The sequence below is a fragment of the Colius striatus genome, chromosome W, assembly GCF_028858725.1.
Source record: "Colius striatus isolate bColStr4 chromosome W, bColStr4.1.hap1, whole genome shotgun sequence".
Lineage (NCBI taxonomy): Eukaryota > Metazoa > Chordata > Aves > Coliiformes > Coliidae > Colius > Colius striatus.
In genome coordinates, this window is record NC_084789.1 from 13,297,109 (window position 1) to 13,313,586 (window position 16,478).

General features: G+C 39.6%; 1 protein-coding gene across 6 annotated transcripts in view; it reads right to left on the reverse strand.

Moving 5' to 3' along the window:
* The window catches only part of LOC133628477 (zinc finger RNA-binding protein-like), a 66,299-nt gene that overhangs the window by 15,845 nt on the left and 33,976 nt on the right, over window positions 1–16,478 (reverse strand). For all 6 annotated transcript variants that reach the window (XM_062016675.1, XM_062016679.1, XM_062016674.1 and 3 more), the window contains 3 exons: window positions 11,347–11,488; window positions 2,342–2,439; window positions 1,440–1,535 (listed from right to left, as the gene is read on the reverse strand). In XM_062016675.1, the coding sequence (XP_061872659.1) occupies window positions 1,440–1,535; window positions 2,342–2,439; window positions 11,347–11,488 (336 nt within the window). The remainder of the gene's footprint in view (window positions 1–1,439; window positions 1,536–2,341; window positions 2,440–11,346; window positions 11,489–16,478) is intronic.

The following is a 16,478-nucleotide window of genomic DNA, read 5'->3' on the forward strand; positions in this document are numbered from 1 at the left end:
CTTGCCTCCGCTTTGTTTACTGTCGTTAAATATTTAAAATAATAATTTTCATTCTGTCATTGTTTTTTCTGTAAGACTTTGCCAACAGGCCAAAAGAATAACTGACTGCACATAATTCAATATTGATTCAGGTCACTGGCAACACATCAGGTAAGAGGAACAAGCCAGGAAGCACTTTTGGAGAGAATTGAGACACAACTAGACCTGACACTGCTTCATACCTCTTTTCCCTTCTGGCTGTGCCTTAGAACAGATATTCTGAGAAATAAGAAACAACATTCCTTGTTCTTTATCTATATGCCTGCTGCATGTTGTAATTGTTCTAAGGATTCTTTTCTAAAAATATGCCAGGGTTTATTCTCCAGCAACTCAGTGTCATAACAATATTGAAGGCATTTACATACTTTCTTAGTTTCTTTTAAACTATATTTGTACAGTGTATCTTTCATGAACTGTAGCACAGAAACTGTAATTTTTTAAAAAAATATTCTTAAGTACTTAAAAATCATAAGTAACTGCTCCACATATTTTCCAGAAGCAATAAATATTATCAGAATTTAATAAAATTGTCTGCAAGCTTAGTACAGTTGTAAAACATTTCTCATTGAAATAATGCCAACTGCTGTAACTGTCTTGACAATGTCAGTGCTCTGAAAACTTTGCATTAGGAAGCAACACAGTACAACATGATTTGGTCTATGAAACAAAACAGTCAGAGCTGGGTTTACCTCCACATATATATATATATGTTTCTGAGATTTTGTTTCAGACTATCTTTATCCAGTCCACAGATTGAACAGCTTTTAATATTTTAAGCACAAGTTTCACTCTTGAAGAGCATCAATGTAAAATGAATGCTCCAAAAACACTCAGCTGCAAGAAGTGAGAGATAACTGGGTACAACCTAGAGATCTAAGTGACACTGATTAAAATGCTAAGGGTGACACATCCACAAACTAGTACTGTGGTATTTCATCTTACAGAAAGGATATATTAAGGATTGCAGGAATTACTGTGATTTATTCTTTCGAGTAGCCTTCCTGTTATCACAGAGCTATCTGGGCACAGTTGACATTATTTTCAATCAGTTTCAGTAAAGTCCAAACAATTCAGAGTAGGTGGTTAGAAAACAAGAGATTCTTTTATACAGAGTAAATGAAAAAAGCTAAAATCTAGAATAAGAATGCTACCCACAAAGAATTCAAAAGAACAAGAAAATCCCTTTAAAAAAAAAATCTCCAAATTACAAAACCTCAGAAAATTAAATTTTAGAGAGAATCTGGATAATTTGTTGGGGAACACACACATCTCACCCCTCAAAAAACCCCTACATTACTCCTTGAAAAAGTCTATATTTTAAAACTGTAGTAACACTTTCCTATGCTTTACTTGCAGTACCACATGCATTAAAAAGACTCATTCAAAATAACATTACTCACCCAGCTTGGAAAATTAGACCAAGTTGGAACCCGCTGACAGAGGTCACGAAGAATACGTATGATAACCACACAGGACTGCAGACCATTAGCTCTAGCCTTGAGAACAATATAAAATCAAATTAATTAATCCCAGAATCTACAGCAAATACGATTTGTTGAAAGACTAATACACCATTGTTCAATGGAAGCTCGGATACAAGACTGAAACAATTCATTCTACAACTTTATTCCATGAGCTGCCATTTACAACAGTGTTTTATACAGGGATAGTAATTTAAGTTTTAGAAGTCAAAGTGCACAGATTATACAAGAATAATATTTCTTGATCCTCTGTACATTTTGACCTATGTTCAGTTGTAACAATAAATACAGTATCTTTCTATATTAGAATTTAAAAGAATAAAGTAAAGGTCTAAGAAATATGTATAGAGACTGAAAGGTCAAGGGAATCTCTTTAGTTTCTTTATTGTGCCTTTGCCAGAATGCAAAGTCACTAAACCAAACAGTTACTTCTTGCCTTTCATTCCCTACACTTAAAAAAGTAGGAAAAAAATGTCTTAAATCTAAACACAAAGCTTTAAACACATATTCCATTATTTAAAGTTACTCTGCAGCCTTATGGAATATATAACAAATATAAAACATATGATCACCCCAAGTAAGTCAAGCTTTCAACATTGCTTTCTCAATGATCATAAAAAAAAAAATTGTCAAATGAGAAATAACTGCATAAAGCAGTTCCTCCATACTCAACCTATGACATTTTAATTTAGAGACCAGAAAAATATTAAGTATTATTATCATGAATAATGCTGAGTGTTTTCACACAGTTAAACTTTTATATCACAACTGAACTATTTACTCATAAGGCTACAAGAAGAAAGTAAAATGATGTTCCAAACCTGGAACCACTTAGCGTGGCGTAGAGCAGCCAGAGCGTCAAGGCATTTTTGCCTGTCCAAGATGTCCAGTGGGTCTTTCACCATACCCAGGGTTACATCTAAAATGGATTGAATTGGCAAAATGCAGTGAGGAATGGGTGTTTGACCAGGAGAGCAAGACACTTTAATGTAGCTTCAATGTCACACATGCTATTTAAAGTTTAAACACTTGAACAACAAACGTAGATTTTAAATAAAAGCCATTCAATTAGGATAAGGGTATCAACTCAGTATGAAGATCAGGAGCACATTATACTTTAGCTCTCTGGTTATTTTCAAATGCATTGCAGATTATGCAATGCATAGTACTTCTTTATTTAAGCTAACACTGAAAAAAACTGCACATCCCCTAAAATTAAATACTGAAGGAAGGATGGTTGGACACAGTGTACCAGTACAGAGAAAATAAGACAGAAGGAATACAAAAATCCACTAGAAACATTAAAATTTAGTTTCTTGTAAATTTTAATGGTCACATATTTGAGACTTACTCTTTAAAAGAAAAAACAGGTATTAAAAAACTAAATCTTAAAACCACTAGATGCTTAGCAATTGTTATTATTATTGTACTTTAAACTTGAAATGGAAACGATTTTGCTTTAAAAACACCTGACTAAAGGAACATTAAATGGTCTTCAATATTGGAGTTCAATTCATTTTACAGTACTCTCTCTTACTCATAAATTCCTCAGCCCATGATATATGTGTTTCAATATCATTTAGGATGCAAGGAAGGATCTGAAAAGGGACTGCTTTACTTAAGATTCATCAGGGGGAAAAAAAAAAGGAACCTTTTAAAGAAACTAAGTAAAATGTCAGGAAGACAAAGAAACTACAGTAAATATTGTACATTTAAATGTTTAGAAAAGGATTAATTACATTACCAAGCTGATTGCTTTGTTACCAAAAAGTAAAAGACCACGAGGCCCTTTTGGAAGTGGTTTAATCAATGACACTAGAACCACCGAACAATATGAAATGGTATCCTTGTGTTACTTAAAAATGTAGATTTATAATGCAGTGATCAGCTTTAAAAGTTCTTTGTTTTACTAATTGCGAAAATGGCTATTTCACGGGATCTGGCTGTGTCGAAAAATATAGTTGCCATGGTTTGACATGACAGCCTTTTCTGGTAAGGGGGAAGGGGCTGTAAAGATGGCTCCTGTAAGAAGTTGCTCACAGCTCTCCCCAGCTCTGAGCCAGACCCACTTCTGGGGCTGAGCCAATTAGACGCCTCCACGATCACTTTTTAAGAAGAAGCCGGAAGGGGAGGTTTCTTCCTCCATCTTCTTTCCTTCTTCTGCCCTTTCTTTTTCTTCTGGCTGGTGGTGGTGTAAGGAGTAGGAACAGTGAGAGAAACAGTCATGCGGACTCCAAGGTCAGTGATGAAAGAGAGGAGGAGGTGTGCTGGAGCAGAGACTCCCCTGCATTCTATGGAGAGAACTGGTGAAGCTAAGATTTATTTTCATTTCTTTAAAGAGTCCGCATCAGCGGTAGAGACTCATTTTGATAATGAGCCCGCATCAGGGGCAGAGACTCATTTTGCTAAAGCTGGCCCCAGACCAGGGACAGTGACTATGGCCGGAGAAGGCCGTGTCCTGAAGGAGGGACCCAATATCCACAGCTGTAAATGTGGGGAGGAACCCACGACAAAGCAGCTCATTAAACTTATGTCCAGAAGAGGCCTTGTCCCGAGAGAGGGACCCTGTAACTGCAGAAACTGCAACCGTGGCAATCCATGCCTGAGATATTCACCAAGGACTGCGTCCCGTGTGAGGGAACCTGCATCGGCAGAAGCCGCAGCTATTGCGAACAACCCACACCAGAGAAGTTCGTTAAGGATTGTGTCCCGGGGGAGGAACCCCGTGTTGGAACAGGGGAAGAATGCAAGGAGTCGTCCTTATCTGAGAAGACAGAAGCGACAGAGTCCATCTGTGAGAGACTGACCACATCCCCCATTCCCTGCCCCCTTGAGCCATTGAGGGTGGAGGAGGTAGAGATATGGGAAGCAATGAGCTGGGCCCGGGAAGAAAGGAGGGATGGGGGAGGGAGATCTTAAAGTGCTGGTTGTAATTTTCTCATCATCCTACTCCCTTTTTGCTTTTATTGTGTTCTGTTTCTTGTAGAATAAACTTTCCTACTTTCCTCTCTAAGTCGAGTACTGGAGTCTGTTTTGCCCAGAACCGTAAATTGGCAGCAAGCCCTCCCTGCCCTTGTCTCAATCCACGGCAACCTTGCTTATCTTTTAGTCCCATTTCGCTGGGTCCTCAACCATCCTAATGAGGGTGGGGGTGAATGGGGGCACCGAGCGAGAGACTGTCGTGGTGCTGCTATGCTAGCTGGGACAAACTATGACAATAGTCTACTCTAGCAAGACCTAAATTTAGGTAAGTCTAAGAAAAAATTTTTATATATATTTTGAGTTTCATGAAACATGCCAGCATAGAATCATAGAATCATAGAATGGTAGGGTTGGATGGGACTTTTAGAGATCATCTGGTCCAACTCCCCTGCAGAAGCAGGTCAACCTAGATCAGGTTGCATAGGAACATGTCCAGGCGGGTCTTGAAGACCTCCAAGGAAGGAGAGAAGATTCTATGGATACTGCAGGGAGACAGCTCTGAAGCCACCTATTTATATACAGATGTAAAATAAATAGCAGGATATTTTACTATACAGAGAACTAAAAAGCCATGAATGAACATGGTGCTACAACTTTGCAATGCAATAATGAAATTTAATCACATCTATATATTCTCACACAGATATTCAAACTTATGGACTATATGTTAAAGCAGAAAGAAGAAAAATGGCACTAACAAGGCATTTACAGAGCAAATAAAGATATTCAAAGTGGTATTTCATTTAAAACAAAACAAAACAAAATCCAAATCTATAAAAGAGAGGTGCCAGATAAGATAACTGATGAAACAAGCACAACTTGCATATAAAGGACTCCAAGCCCAGGATCAGTGTGTCCCAATGCGCAAGAAAGGAGGAAAAGGAGGTAGGAGGCCTCCATGGATGAGCAAGGATCTGCTGGGACAACTCAGGCAGACAGCAGCCATCTATAAGAGGTGGAAACAGGGGTTGATTTCTTGGGAAGAGTATAGGAAAATTGCCAGAGTATGCAGATGTGCAACTAGGAAGATTAGAGTCCTGGAATTAAATTTAGTCAGGGACAGTAATAAGGCATTTTTCAAGTACATCAGCACCAGAAGGAAAACAAGGGGCTACTAAACACAGACAGGGTCCTGGTGTCTGTGGATGCAGAGAAGGCCGAAGTACTGAATGCCTTCTTTGCTTCAGTCTTTATGGCCAAGGCCGGCCCTCGGGAAGCCCAGTCCAGAAAGGATAAAAGGATGTCCTGGAAAGCAGAGGACTTGCCCTGGGTGGAAGAGGAAGAGGTTAAAGACTTGTTGGGCAAACTTAAGGCTCATAAGTCAATGGGTCCTGATGGGATGCATCCTAGATTGCTGAGAGAGCTGGCTGATGTGATTGCTAAGCCTCTCTCCATCATTTTTGAACAATCATAGAGGACAGGTAAGGTGCCTGAGGACTGGAGAAAGGCCAGGGTCACTCCAGTCTTCAAAAAGGGCAGGAAGGATGACCCAGGAAACTACAAGCTGGTCAGCCTCACCTCCATCCCTGGAAAAGTGATGGAACAACACATCCTGAATGTTATCACTGAACATATGAAGGATAAGATGGTTATCAAGGGGAGTCAACATGGATTTGCCAAGGGGAAATCCTGTATGACTAACCCGATAGCCTTCTATGAGGGCATAACCGTCTGGCTAGATGAGGGGAGAGCAGCGGATGTCATCTACCTTGACTTCAGCAAGGCTTTTGACACTGTCTCCCATAACATCCTCATCAGAAAGCTCAGGCAGTATGGCTTGGATGAGTGGACAGTGAGGTGGATGAAGAGCTGGCTGAATGACAGAACCCAGAGGGTGGTGATCACTGGCACAGGATCAAGTTGGAGGCCTGTGTCCAGTGGAGTTCCACAGGGATCGGTTCTGGGGCCAGTCTTGTTCAACATCTTCATCTACGACCTGAATGAGGGGACAGAGTGTACCCTCAGAAAGTTCACTGATGACACCAAACTGGGAGGACTGGCTGATTCCCCAGAAGGCTGTGCTGCCATTCAGCAGGATCTCGACTGGCTTGAGAGTTGGGCAGAGAGGAACCTCATGAGGTTCAACAAGGACAAGTGCAGAGTCCTGCATCTGGGAAGAAACAACCCCACGTACCAGTACAGGCTGGGGGTCGAACTGCTGAAGAGCAGCTCTGCAGAGAGAGACCTGGGAGTCCTGGTTGATAATAAACAGAACATGAGCCAGCAATGTGCCCTCGTGGCCAAGAAGGCCAATGACATCTTGGAATGCATCAAGAAGAGTGTGGCCAGAGGGTCAAGGGAGGTTCTTCTCCCTCCCTAGTCTGCCCTGGTGAGGCCTCATCTGGAGTACTGTGTCCAGTTCTGAGCTCCTCATCTCAAGAGGGACAGATAATTTCTAGAGAGAGTCCCGTGCAGGGCCACCAAGGTCATCAGGGGACTGGAATATCTTTCATACGAGGAAAGGTTGTGGGATCTGGGGCTATTTAGTCTAGAAAAGAGAACACTGAGGGGGAATCTCATTAATATTTACAAATATGTAAATGTCTCAGGAGGTTGGGGTATCCCTTTTTTCTATTGTATCGAGCAACAGGACAAGGGGTAATGGGATGAAGTTGGAACACAAAAAGTTCCATTGAAATATAAGAAGAAACTATTTTACTGTGAGGGTGATGGAACAGTGGAACAGGCTGCCCAGGGAGGTTGTGGAGTGTCCTTCCTTGGTGGTCTTCAAGACCCGCCTGGACATGTTCCTATGTGACCTGATCTAGGTTGACCTGCTTCTGCAGGAGGGTTGAACTAGATGATCTCTAAAGGTCCCTTCCAACTTTACTATTCTATGATGCTATTATTCTATGACTCGGGATACATTTAGAGAAAAAACACAGCAGGTAAAAACAGGTAAAGTAAGGCTGAGAAATTTAAAATAAAAATTTGAGGCTATTTTGTCTAGTAGCCTAATCAGTCAATTTTTTACTTTCTTTCAAAACTAATATGCAAATAGGTGACACTGTGCAAACTTTTATCACAATAATTCACTACATAATTTGAAACTCCAGTTACTTCTATCTCTGAAAAACTTCAATTTGGGAAATCATTTTAATAAAAAGAATTACAGTTTTTGTGCACGAAGAGAATCTTAGTGCTGGAAGTGTCAGTCTAAAATATGCTTCTAATAGGTATCATATGAATACCCTTAAAACTTAGTCTTTTTAAGTCAGATGTTGCAAGGCACCTATTGCACTGAGAATACATTGACTGAAAAATAGATCAAGACAACTCTTATAATACTTAATCTGTGGATTTTTGTCTCTGTTTCACATTTCAGGATTAACCCCTTAAAGACTATTTAATGAAATTTAGATGCCTAACCTACCACTCTATTTGGCTAAGATCAAAAAATGAATTAATTTACAGAACACAAGCATGAATTCTTACTCTATATAATTTAATTTATTACTATCTTAAATATAAAGGGTTAATCTCCAGTTAGACATGCTGTGTCCACACTACCTCTTCATTAAAAGTTAACAGGTATATCATTTTTTTATAAGCTTTATTATGTTATTAAGTTTTATTTTACCCAGTCAACTATTTCAAGACTAGTGTAAACACTGCTTAATTCTAGGAGAGGGACAAAGACAAAAAGAATTAAAACACATAAAGTAACAGTACATGCTAGTACTATGCATCCAAACCCCCTCCTTTGTAAAGCATGGCAGGTGTGACACTGAGCTTTAGAAAACCTTGGTCAAAAATCCTTCCGGTTTCTTGGCAGCAAGCCCTGACAGGAATCAAGTCCCTCTGCTTTGGATGGGGGCTGTTAGCTAAGGATTAAAAAGACACACACACGCATAGATGTGTTTATAAATATGTACATTTTGTTTGCTAAAGGAAAGATTCCACAGCAGGGGTTAGAGCACTTTGAATATATCAGATTTGGTAAAGTGTCAAACGCACAATACTGTGAGGAAGAGTAGCTATGCAGTTAATTTTATTTCACACTGTATATTTTTTTAGCCTTTTATCATATAATATTACATATCAAACATGATACTGCTTCACATGCAAGTCTCAGTCTCATCTTTACTCAAACTGGTTCTTCTGGTAAAGCCTTCCTTATCACCTGAACTAGCTCCCCAAGTAGGATAAAAAAAACCCCAAACAAATAAAACCACAACACAAACCAGGAAAACCTTTAAACCACTGTAAGACACAAAGCATGAGAAGTTGCCATAAGAAAAAACACAAATGCAGCAGTCTTCATAAGGCTACCTTTACTGCAATAATTTGCAAATCAGTCTTCTATTTATTCTAGTTTCAAAAGTGAACTTTTCTGCACATCCATCTTATACTGCTCAGTGTCTTGAAAAGAAATCTAACTTGATTTTTCTTGCTTAGAGGCAGTACTGCATTCAGCAGTGAATAAACTCACAATTATTATTTTAACTCAAGTGTGGGTCAGACAAATACAGATTTATTTCCTTTAGGTGGCATAAATTAAGGAATTGATCATAGTAATTTGAAAATTGATTTTATTTTTAGTATACATCATAGAATTTTAGGACAGAAAATTGAAATTTAGTATTGTGGCAGGAATCACTTTTGCACAGTACATTAAGAAATAAACACGGTGTTTAACTTCATTTAATGGTTATATGTAATTTAATAATCAAGCCTTTTAAAGTTAAAGTATTCTTTATAAACTTAATTAATACGTGAAGTCTGATTCAGTAGAGACAAACCAAGAATCACGTTTCACTTAGATTGTCAAAAATAAATAGAATTGTTTGAGTGTGACAGTACATGTACAAAGTCTTTGTAGCTAGGAATAATATGCACAACTTAAAAATCATGTGTAAAGCACTCAAACAATTTTCAGAAGTCATCCAAACTAGAGAACGTATCTTGAAATTTTTCTTTCTGATTACATAGGATGACTTTGTTAACATAGCTTGCTTACAGTGCACTAGTTATGGCTACAGAACATTTACTAATGCAATATATAAACCTCAAGTATTTTAGAGGACATGTAGTGATGAGATGAAATAAAAAAAAGCCTTTGTGGCTTATTGTAGTGGGTCTGGGACGGTAGTGATTTTCCACAGCAGCTCCTGCAGTGCTGTGCTTACTGGTGATATCAATATTATGACTACCGCTCGCACAACATCAGGGCTGTCCCTCCAGCATTCCTTCCCCCACCTTCACCAATAGCTGTGGGTGGGCATGATCTTGGGAGGGACTATGGCCAGGATAGCTGACCCAGGCTGACCAAGGAGATATTCCATACCATACGACGTCAGCTCAGTAATATAAACTGGGGGAGAGGAGCAGGAAGGGGAGGCAAGATTCATTTCTGGCCTTCCCAAAGCAACCGCTACGCGTACTGAAGCCCTGCTTCTCGGGAGGTGGCCGGACATCGCTGCTGATGGGAAGTAGAGAGCAACAGCTTATCTGCTTTTGCTTTGCTTCCCGCGCGCGCGGCTTTGCTGCTTATTTATTAAACTGCTTTTATCTCAACCCACGAGACTCCCATCTTATTTTCTCCCCTTCCCTGGCTTGCTGAGGAGGTGGGGGATAAAGCGGTGTGGTGGGCACCTGGCATCCAGCCAGGCTCAAACTACCACACTTATATAAATACGTATATACACAAGCACATATATACATATACACATACAATTTTTTCAACCTGCTTATGAGAAACGTTAAGATAGCCTCAGATTTTCCATCTGTAGGTTCACTGTCAAACACCAGAACATGATCTCTTTCAACTATAAAAATACAGGATTAAAAGAAACAAAGAGTTAATTTTATCTGACCCTTAAACAAAAAGAGCCAATGTACTGCAGACATTAATCATGCTTGTTGGCTTAAAAGCTTTTGGAGCTTTGAAAGTGTTACAAAACAGACTCTAAAGTGACACTGCTGGTGCCAGAGAAACTGTGAACTTTAGAAATGTAATTTGATTTACAAGCTCCACCTTCTGCTTCAGCTTAATGACAAAGCCATTATTGTACTAGTCTGGGTTTGACAGTTAGATAGAAGATTGACTATAATACAAAAAGCACTCCAGACCAAAAAGCAACCTCAGAGACCTGGAAAAAACCCCACATTGTCTTTTAAAGTTAAAAGTACTCTTCATAGAATCATAGAATGGTAGGGGTTGGAAGGGACCTTGAGAGATCATCTAGTCCAACCCCCCTGCAGAAGCAGGGTCAGCTAGATCAGGTCACATAGGAACATGTCCAGACAGGTCTTGAAGACCTCCAAGGAAGGAGCCTCCACAACCCCTCTGGGCAGCCTGTTCCACTGCTCCATCACCCTCGCAGTGAAATAGTTTTTTCTTATGTTTAAGTGTAACTTTTTGTGTTCCAGCTTCATCCCATTACCCCTTGTCCTGTTACTATCTACTATAGAAAAAACTCTTACCATCAAAAGTATTGTAAAAGTGTGTTTTAAGTGGTGCTGTTATTTGGAATGTGTAAGTGATGATAATACAGATCCAATTTAAAAAATCTTTCTCTTAGGGCAAGACTGCTTGCTATAAACTGCCAGTTTATAGCCACTTGCTATAAAATACTCAAGTTTTCCACATAATTTTAGAAGAGGGGAAAAAAAAGCTGAGGTTGGACATAAAGTTAGTATGTTTAGAAATTAAATAAACACATAATATGAATGTTTATTTTAACCAATTGTTCTCTACCGGGACTGGTCGTCAAAAAACAAGGTTTCAAACAAATACATTAGTTGTGCCAGCATGTTGCCTTCTAGGACCTTAATGTCATCTTAAGGTGAATAGATAAACATAAAAACAGGTGAGAAATAACATCTTTAACAACTTCCCAACCTCCATCCCTCATGTTTTCCTCCCGAATGACTGGAGATGTCAGTGTAATAGTAACTTGCATTTTGGGTTCCACACACGAATTTAAAATTATTGCTGCTTCTGGGACTGCACACTTGATATTGTATTTCTCAGGACTTATTACCTAAATATCAAGAAACAGAAATTTCTATTAGCCTGCAGCCAAGAAAACTATTGGGAAGAAAATAGATTTCAACATAGTCTATTAAAAAGACAGAAACACAATATAATTACATGAAGCAGATACCTCTCTATTCAAAGAAACCACAGAACACACTATTAAGATGGATATAGATATATACATGGACTTGCATGTTGTTTCCAAAACATTAATGAAAATACACAGCAGTCACCAAGCATGCAAAGAAACACTTTTACCCATAAAGGAAATTCACATACTAATTACACAACAAGAATCTTGACAGTGTTTGAGATACAGAAAAGCCTCAGTATCAAATAACAGTTGGATGTTTCTCATTGTAACATAGGAGCCTTTATAAAGCACAAAGATGCAGACTTAAAAGTCTGCAGTTACAAATGGGTACTGCTAGGCACGTTCTATACTTGTCTGTCACAACATTCTCTGATGAGAACGAAGTCCAAGATAAATACCAAGGGGGAAAGAAAATAATCTAAGAGTAACAAGGTAGTTATACAGAACTGCTTCTTGCAATCAAATTCAATAATTCTCAGTACCCTCAAAAGGAAGCTGTAGACACCTTTATCATCTTCTTCCATAAACTACAGGGGCAAATGACTTCTGTACAAAGCCACGCCAAGTTGTGTAGTGTCATGGTTTAAACTCAGTTGACAACAATCAAACCACACAGCCGCTCACTCACTCCTCCAAACTTTGGCAGGATGGAGAGAAGAATCTGGAGAAAAAGGTAAAGCTTTGTGGGTTGAGATAAGGACAATTTAATAGAACAGCACAAGAACAAACAGCCATAACAAAAGTAAAGGAATACACAAAGCAAGTGATGTCTGAGTAACTGCTCAGCACCCAAAACTTAACTAGATGCTCAGTCCCCCAAAATTCCCAAGCTCCCTGCCACACCCCTGGCCAGCTCCCCTTATATACTGAGCATGACATCAGCATGGGATGAAAGCCTGGCCATACTCCCTCAAGGTATCTAGTGAAAATTAACCCTATCCCAGCCAACCCTAGGACAAGCAGTTTTAACATTTTCATCTGTTCTGTTATTTCTAACAAGAGTAAACCCAAGATTATTTTCTAACTAATCTGATCCTGCTAATGCTTCTACCATGCCACTGATTCTGACAAGCATTTTATTAAACTGCATTGAAACACTAATGCTGTGACAAGCATCTCATAATGATGGCAGACAGACTTTGTTCAGTAGAGAGCATTGGAGCTAAAGACTTTATTCTGTGTGGATAAGAACGTGACTTGGATCAGACAAAAATTTTTTTAATAACGGTGATACAGCTGGCAAATCACTTCCAATTATCAGAAACAGGTGCTGCAGGTTAATCAATTGAGCCCTGGGTAATCACGTGGGAGGAGACAGCATACATAAGGAAGTGGAGGGCAAGCAAGGTGTGGCTTTGAGTCAGCCTTAGTGGTTATACTATGTTGTTGGGATCTGAGAGCCAAACGTATATTATTTCTCGTCCTGTCTGAGGGAGCACCCAACAGTGAATGGAAGGTACGCTTTACTAATGAGACTATGGGTGTACCTTTGCCCCTGAGATCATCAATTCCTGATTATTCTCCTCTTCCATCATCACCCCTGACATCTGGGAAAGGGGAAGATCAACAAAGACAGCTTTTACAGGAGGAATTGATAAGACAGGGGGAAGAAATGAAATGGACATTGGCCCACCTGGAGGAACTGATAGAAAAACCAAAAGTAACAGCTAATCAACTGTTGACTCAGCTCAATGAATTAATCAAACTAGAGGTTAAAGTTTTGACTTCACTGGTGGTTAGAGACCCCCAACCAGATGACTATGATCCGGCTAAGAAATGGAGAGGTCTTATATGAGATGCGGTAGTAGAAGAAGAATTCATTCTGTAAGCCTGGTAACAGTAGGTAATAATCCTACACAATGACACTGGGTGCCTTTGGAGTGGAAGTTGGTAAGGGAAGGGCAAAAAGAAGTAATGCAATATGGTTTGACTAATCCATATGTGCAAACATTATTAGACCATATCTTCTCCAGCAGATTAATGACCCCATTTGACTGTCGAAAACTAGCAGAAACCTTTCTGAAGCCTACTCAAGTACTACTATGGGAAACTGAATGGGAGAAAAGGGTGGATGTATCAGTAGTAGGAAAATATGGATTTACAGCAGGGGGATCCACAACAGGTTGTCATAGCCAACGTGATGTTGGGAAAAGGACAATTTGCTAACGCCCAAGTGCAAGCTCGACTGCATGAAGCTATTTTACAACCAACATATACAGTGGCTTGGCAGGCATTTAAGACTGTCCCTGACATGGAGGTGCTAGTTTCCCCATATATAACCTTAATACAAAAGTCTGATGAAGCTTTTATGATTTTCTTAAGACTGTTTAGGAGCAGCACTGGATCGGGTACCAGGCATGTTGGCCAAAGTAAAAGCTGAAATGGGACTGCACTTGGCAGTTGCTAATGCTAACCCGGATTGTAAGAAGATCCTGCAAGCTCTCCCGCGGACTGCAACCTTAGTAGACATGATAGAAGCCTGCTCTTGAGTAGGATCTTCAGACGAAAGGACAGCACATCTGGCTGCAGCTATGGCAACGGCATTAAAACCATTAGTTCAACAGGGCAGAGGAAATCGGGGGTCAAAGTGTTTCAATTGCGGAAAATTGGGACATGAAAAAACAATGTCAATCCAGACCATTGGTATGGACAAATAGCTCAACTAGAATATTGGGGTGCAACGGCAGATTTAACGGTAGTTGTTACAGATGTGGCAAATTTGGACAGAGAGCCACTGAGTGCTGCTCTCGTTTGGCCAGACACAGCATGCCTAAGGGAAATGGATTAACGAGCACAAAAAGGTTGAGCGTAACAAGCACAAAAACATCCTTCGACACCAGAGGCTGCCTGGATGGCCTCAGATCAGCCACTGCAGAAAGCACAGGAGTGGATATGGAAACAGCAATAGATGTAACTATTGACAATACAGACGTTACGATAATCCCATCCAATGCTAATGGACCCCTGGGTCATGGTTTAAGTGCTCTGCTTTTAGGACAGTCATCAGCTGCTCAACAAGGTATTTTCATGCTCCCTGGTGTAATCGACACCGATTATCAAGGAAACATTGGAATAATGGTTAAAGTGTGGCAGCCACCAATTTTTATAGCTAAAAGGACTAGAATAACTCAAATAATTCCTTTCAGGGCTAAAGTTCCACTTAGAGGTGTTCGAGAGCGTCGAGATGGTGATTTTGGATCCACCAGTGTACCTGAGGTAAGACTTGAAATGCCACTTTCACAGGCAAAGCCCACTCAGACAGTTGTATTCCAACATTCAAATGGTGAAAAAATGGTTGGTTACAATGTGTTACTTGATACAGGAGCAGACGTAACCATTGTTCTGTTATCCTATTGCCTAGAAAACTGGCCTTTAGAGAGTTTAGAGACCCCTGTAGTTAGGGTAGGGGGCACGCAGATGACAAGAATTAGCAGAGACCTAATTTCGGTGTGTATTCAAGGTGAAGAAAATAGGCGTGTACAAATTTGACCTTATGTAATGAATACTTCAGTTTGGCTTTTAGGAATAGATGCTTTAAGCCAAATGGGATATCATTTGTTGAATGAAAATTTTTAGTGATGACCAATCCTGAAGTTAACCTGGCTCACAGATAAACCAGTATGGATTGATCAATGGCCGCTAAGTAAAGCTTGCCTAGATTCATGAATTAGTAGATGAACAACTAGAAAAAGGACATATTAAGCTGTCGACTAGTCCCTGGAACACACCAATTTTTATTATCATTAAAAAAATCATGGAAATGGTGATTATTACATGATTTGAGAGCTATTAATGCAGTAATGCAGGATAAGGGTGCTTTGCAATCAGGATTGCCCTCTCCTGCTATGATTCCAAAAGATTGGACTTTATTAATAATCAGTCTGAAAGATTGTTTCTTTACGATCCCTTTACATAAGAAATACAGTGACAAATTTTCTTTTATAGTACCATCTATTAACAAACAAGGGCTGGCAAAACGGTATCAATGGGTAGTTTTTACATCAGGGAATGAAAAATTCTCCAACTATCTGTCAAACATATGTTTCCTGGGTGCTGGCACCACTACACAAAAAATATCTTTCTGTCTTATTTTATCGTTATATGGACAATATCCTAATTGCAGGAAAAGATTTGGATCAGCATCAGATACTACAAGAAGTGAAGTGACAGTTGGGCATCTCCGGGTTAGTGATCGCACCAGAAAAGGTACAAATGCACGCCTCTTGGAAATATTTAGGTAATATTATCACCAGTGCCTGCATTTATTGTCAGAAAGTGGCAATTAAAACAGAAATTGCTAATTTAAGAGACATCCAAAAGCTAATAGGGTATGAACTATACTATATTGAATGGGTATGAACTATATGTGGTATAACAAATGAGGATCTTGTGCCAGTAATGCCATTGTTAAAAGGAGAAGTTGTTTCACAGTTCCTTGGCGTTCCACAGGAGATAAAAACCGATAATCATTTGGGAACACGAAAGTTTCTGAATTTATGGGGTGTCAAACATACTATTGGGACCCAGGCAATTCTACTGGTGAAGCCATCATTGAACGTACTCATCAAACTTGAAAAGGGCTGCTAGAAAAACAAAAAAACAGGGGAAGAGGGGGTGAGCCCTTAAGATAGACTAATGAAGGCCATTTATACTATGAATCATCTAAGAATCGTGGCAAACCGGAATGAACCACCGGCATTAACACATTTTGCTCAGATGAGTCAGGATCTGGATTTTACTAATAAACCTAAAGATGGGCATAAGAACTCCACTACTGGAGAGTGGCAAGGACCTGCAGATCTGTTAACGTGGGGAAGAGGTTACGCTTGTGTCATTACAGATCAAGGTCCCCAGTGGATTCCGGCAAAGTGGATCAAGCCATATCAACCAAAAGGACTGC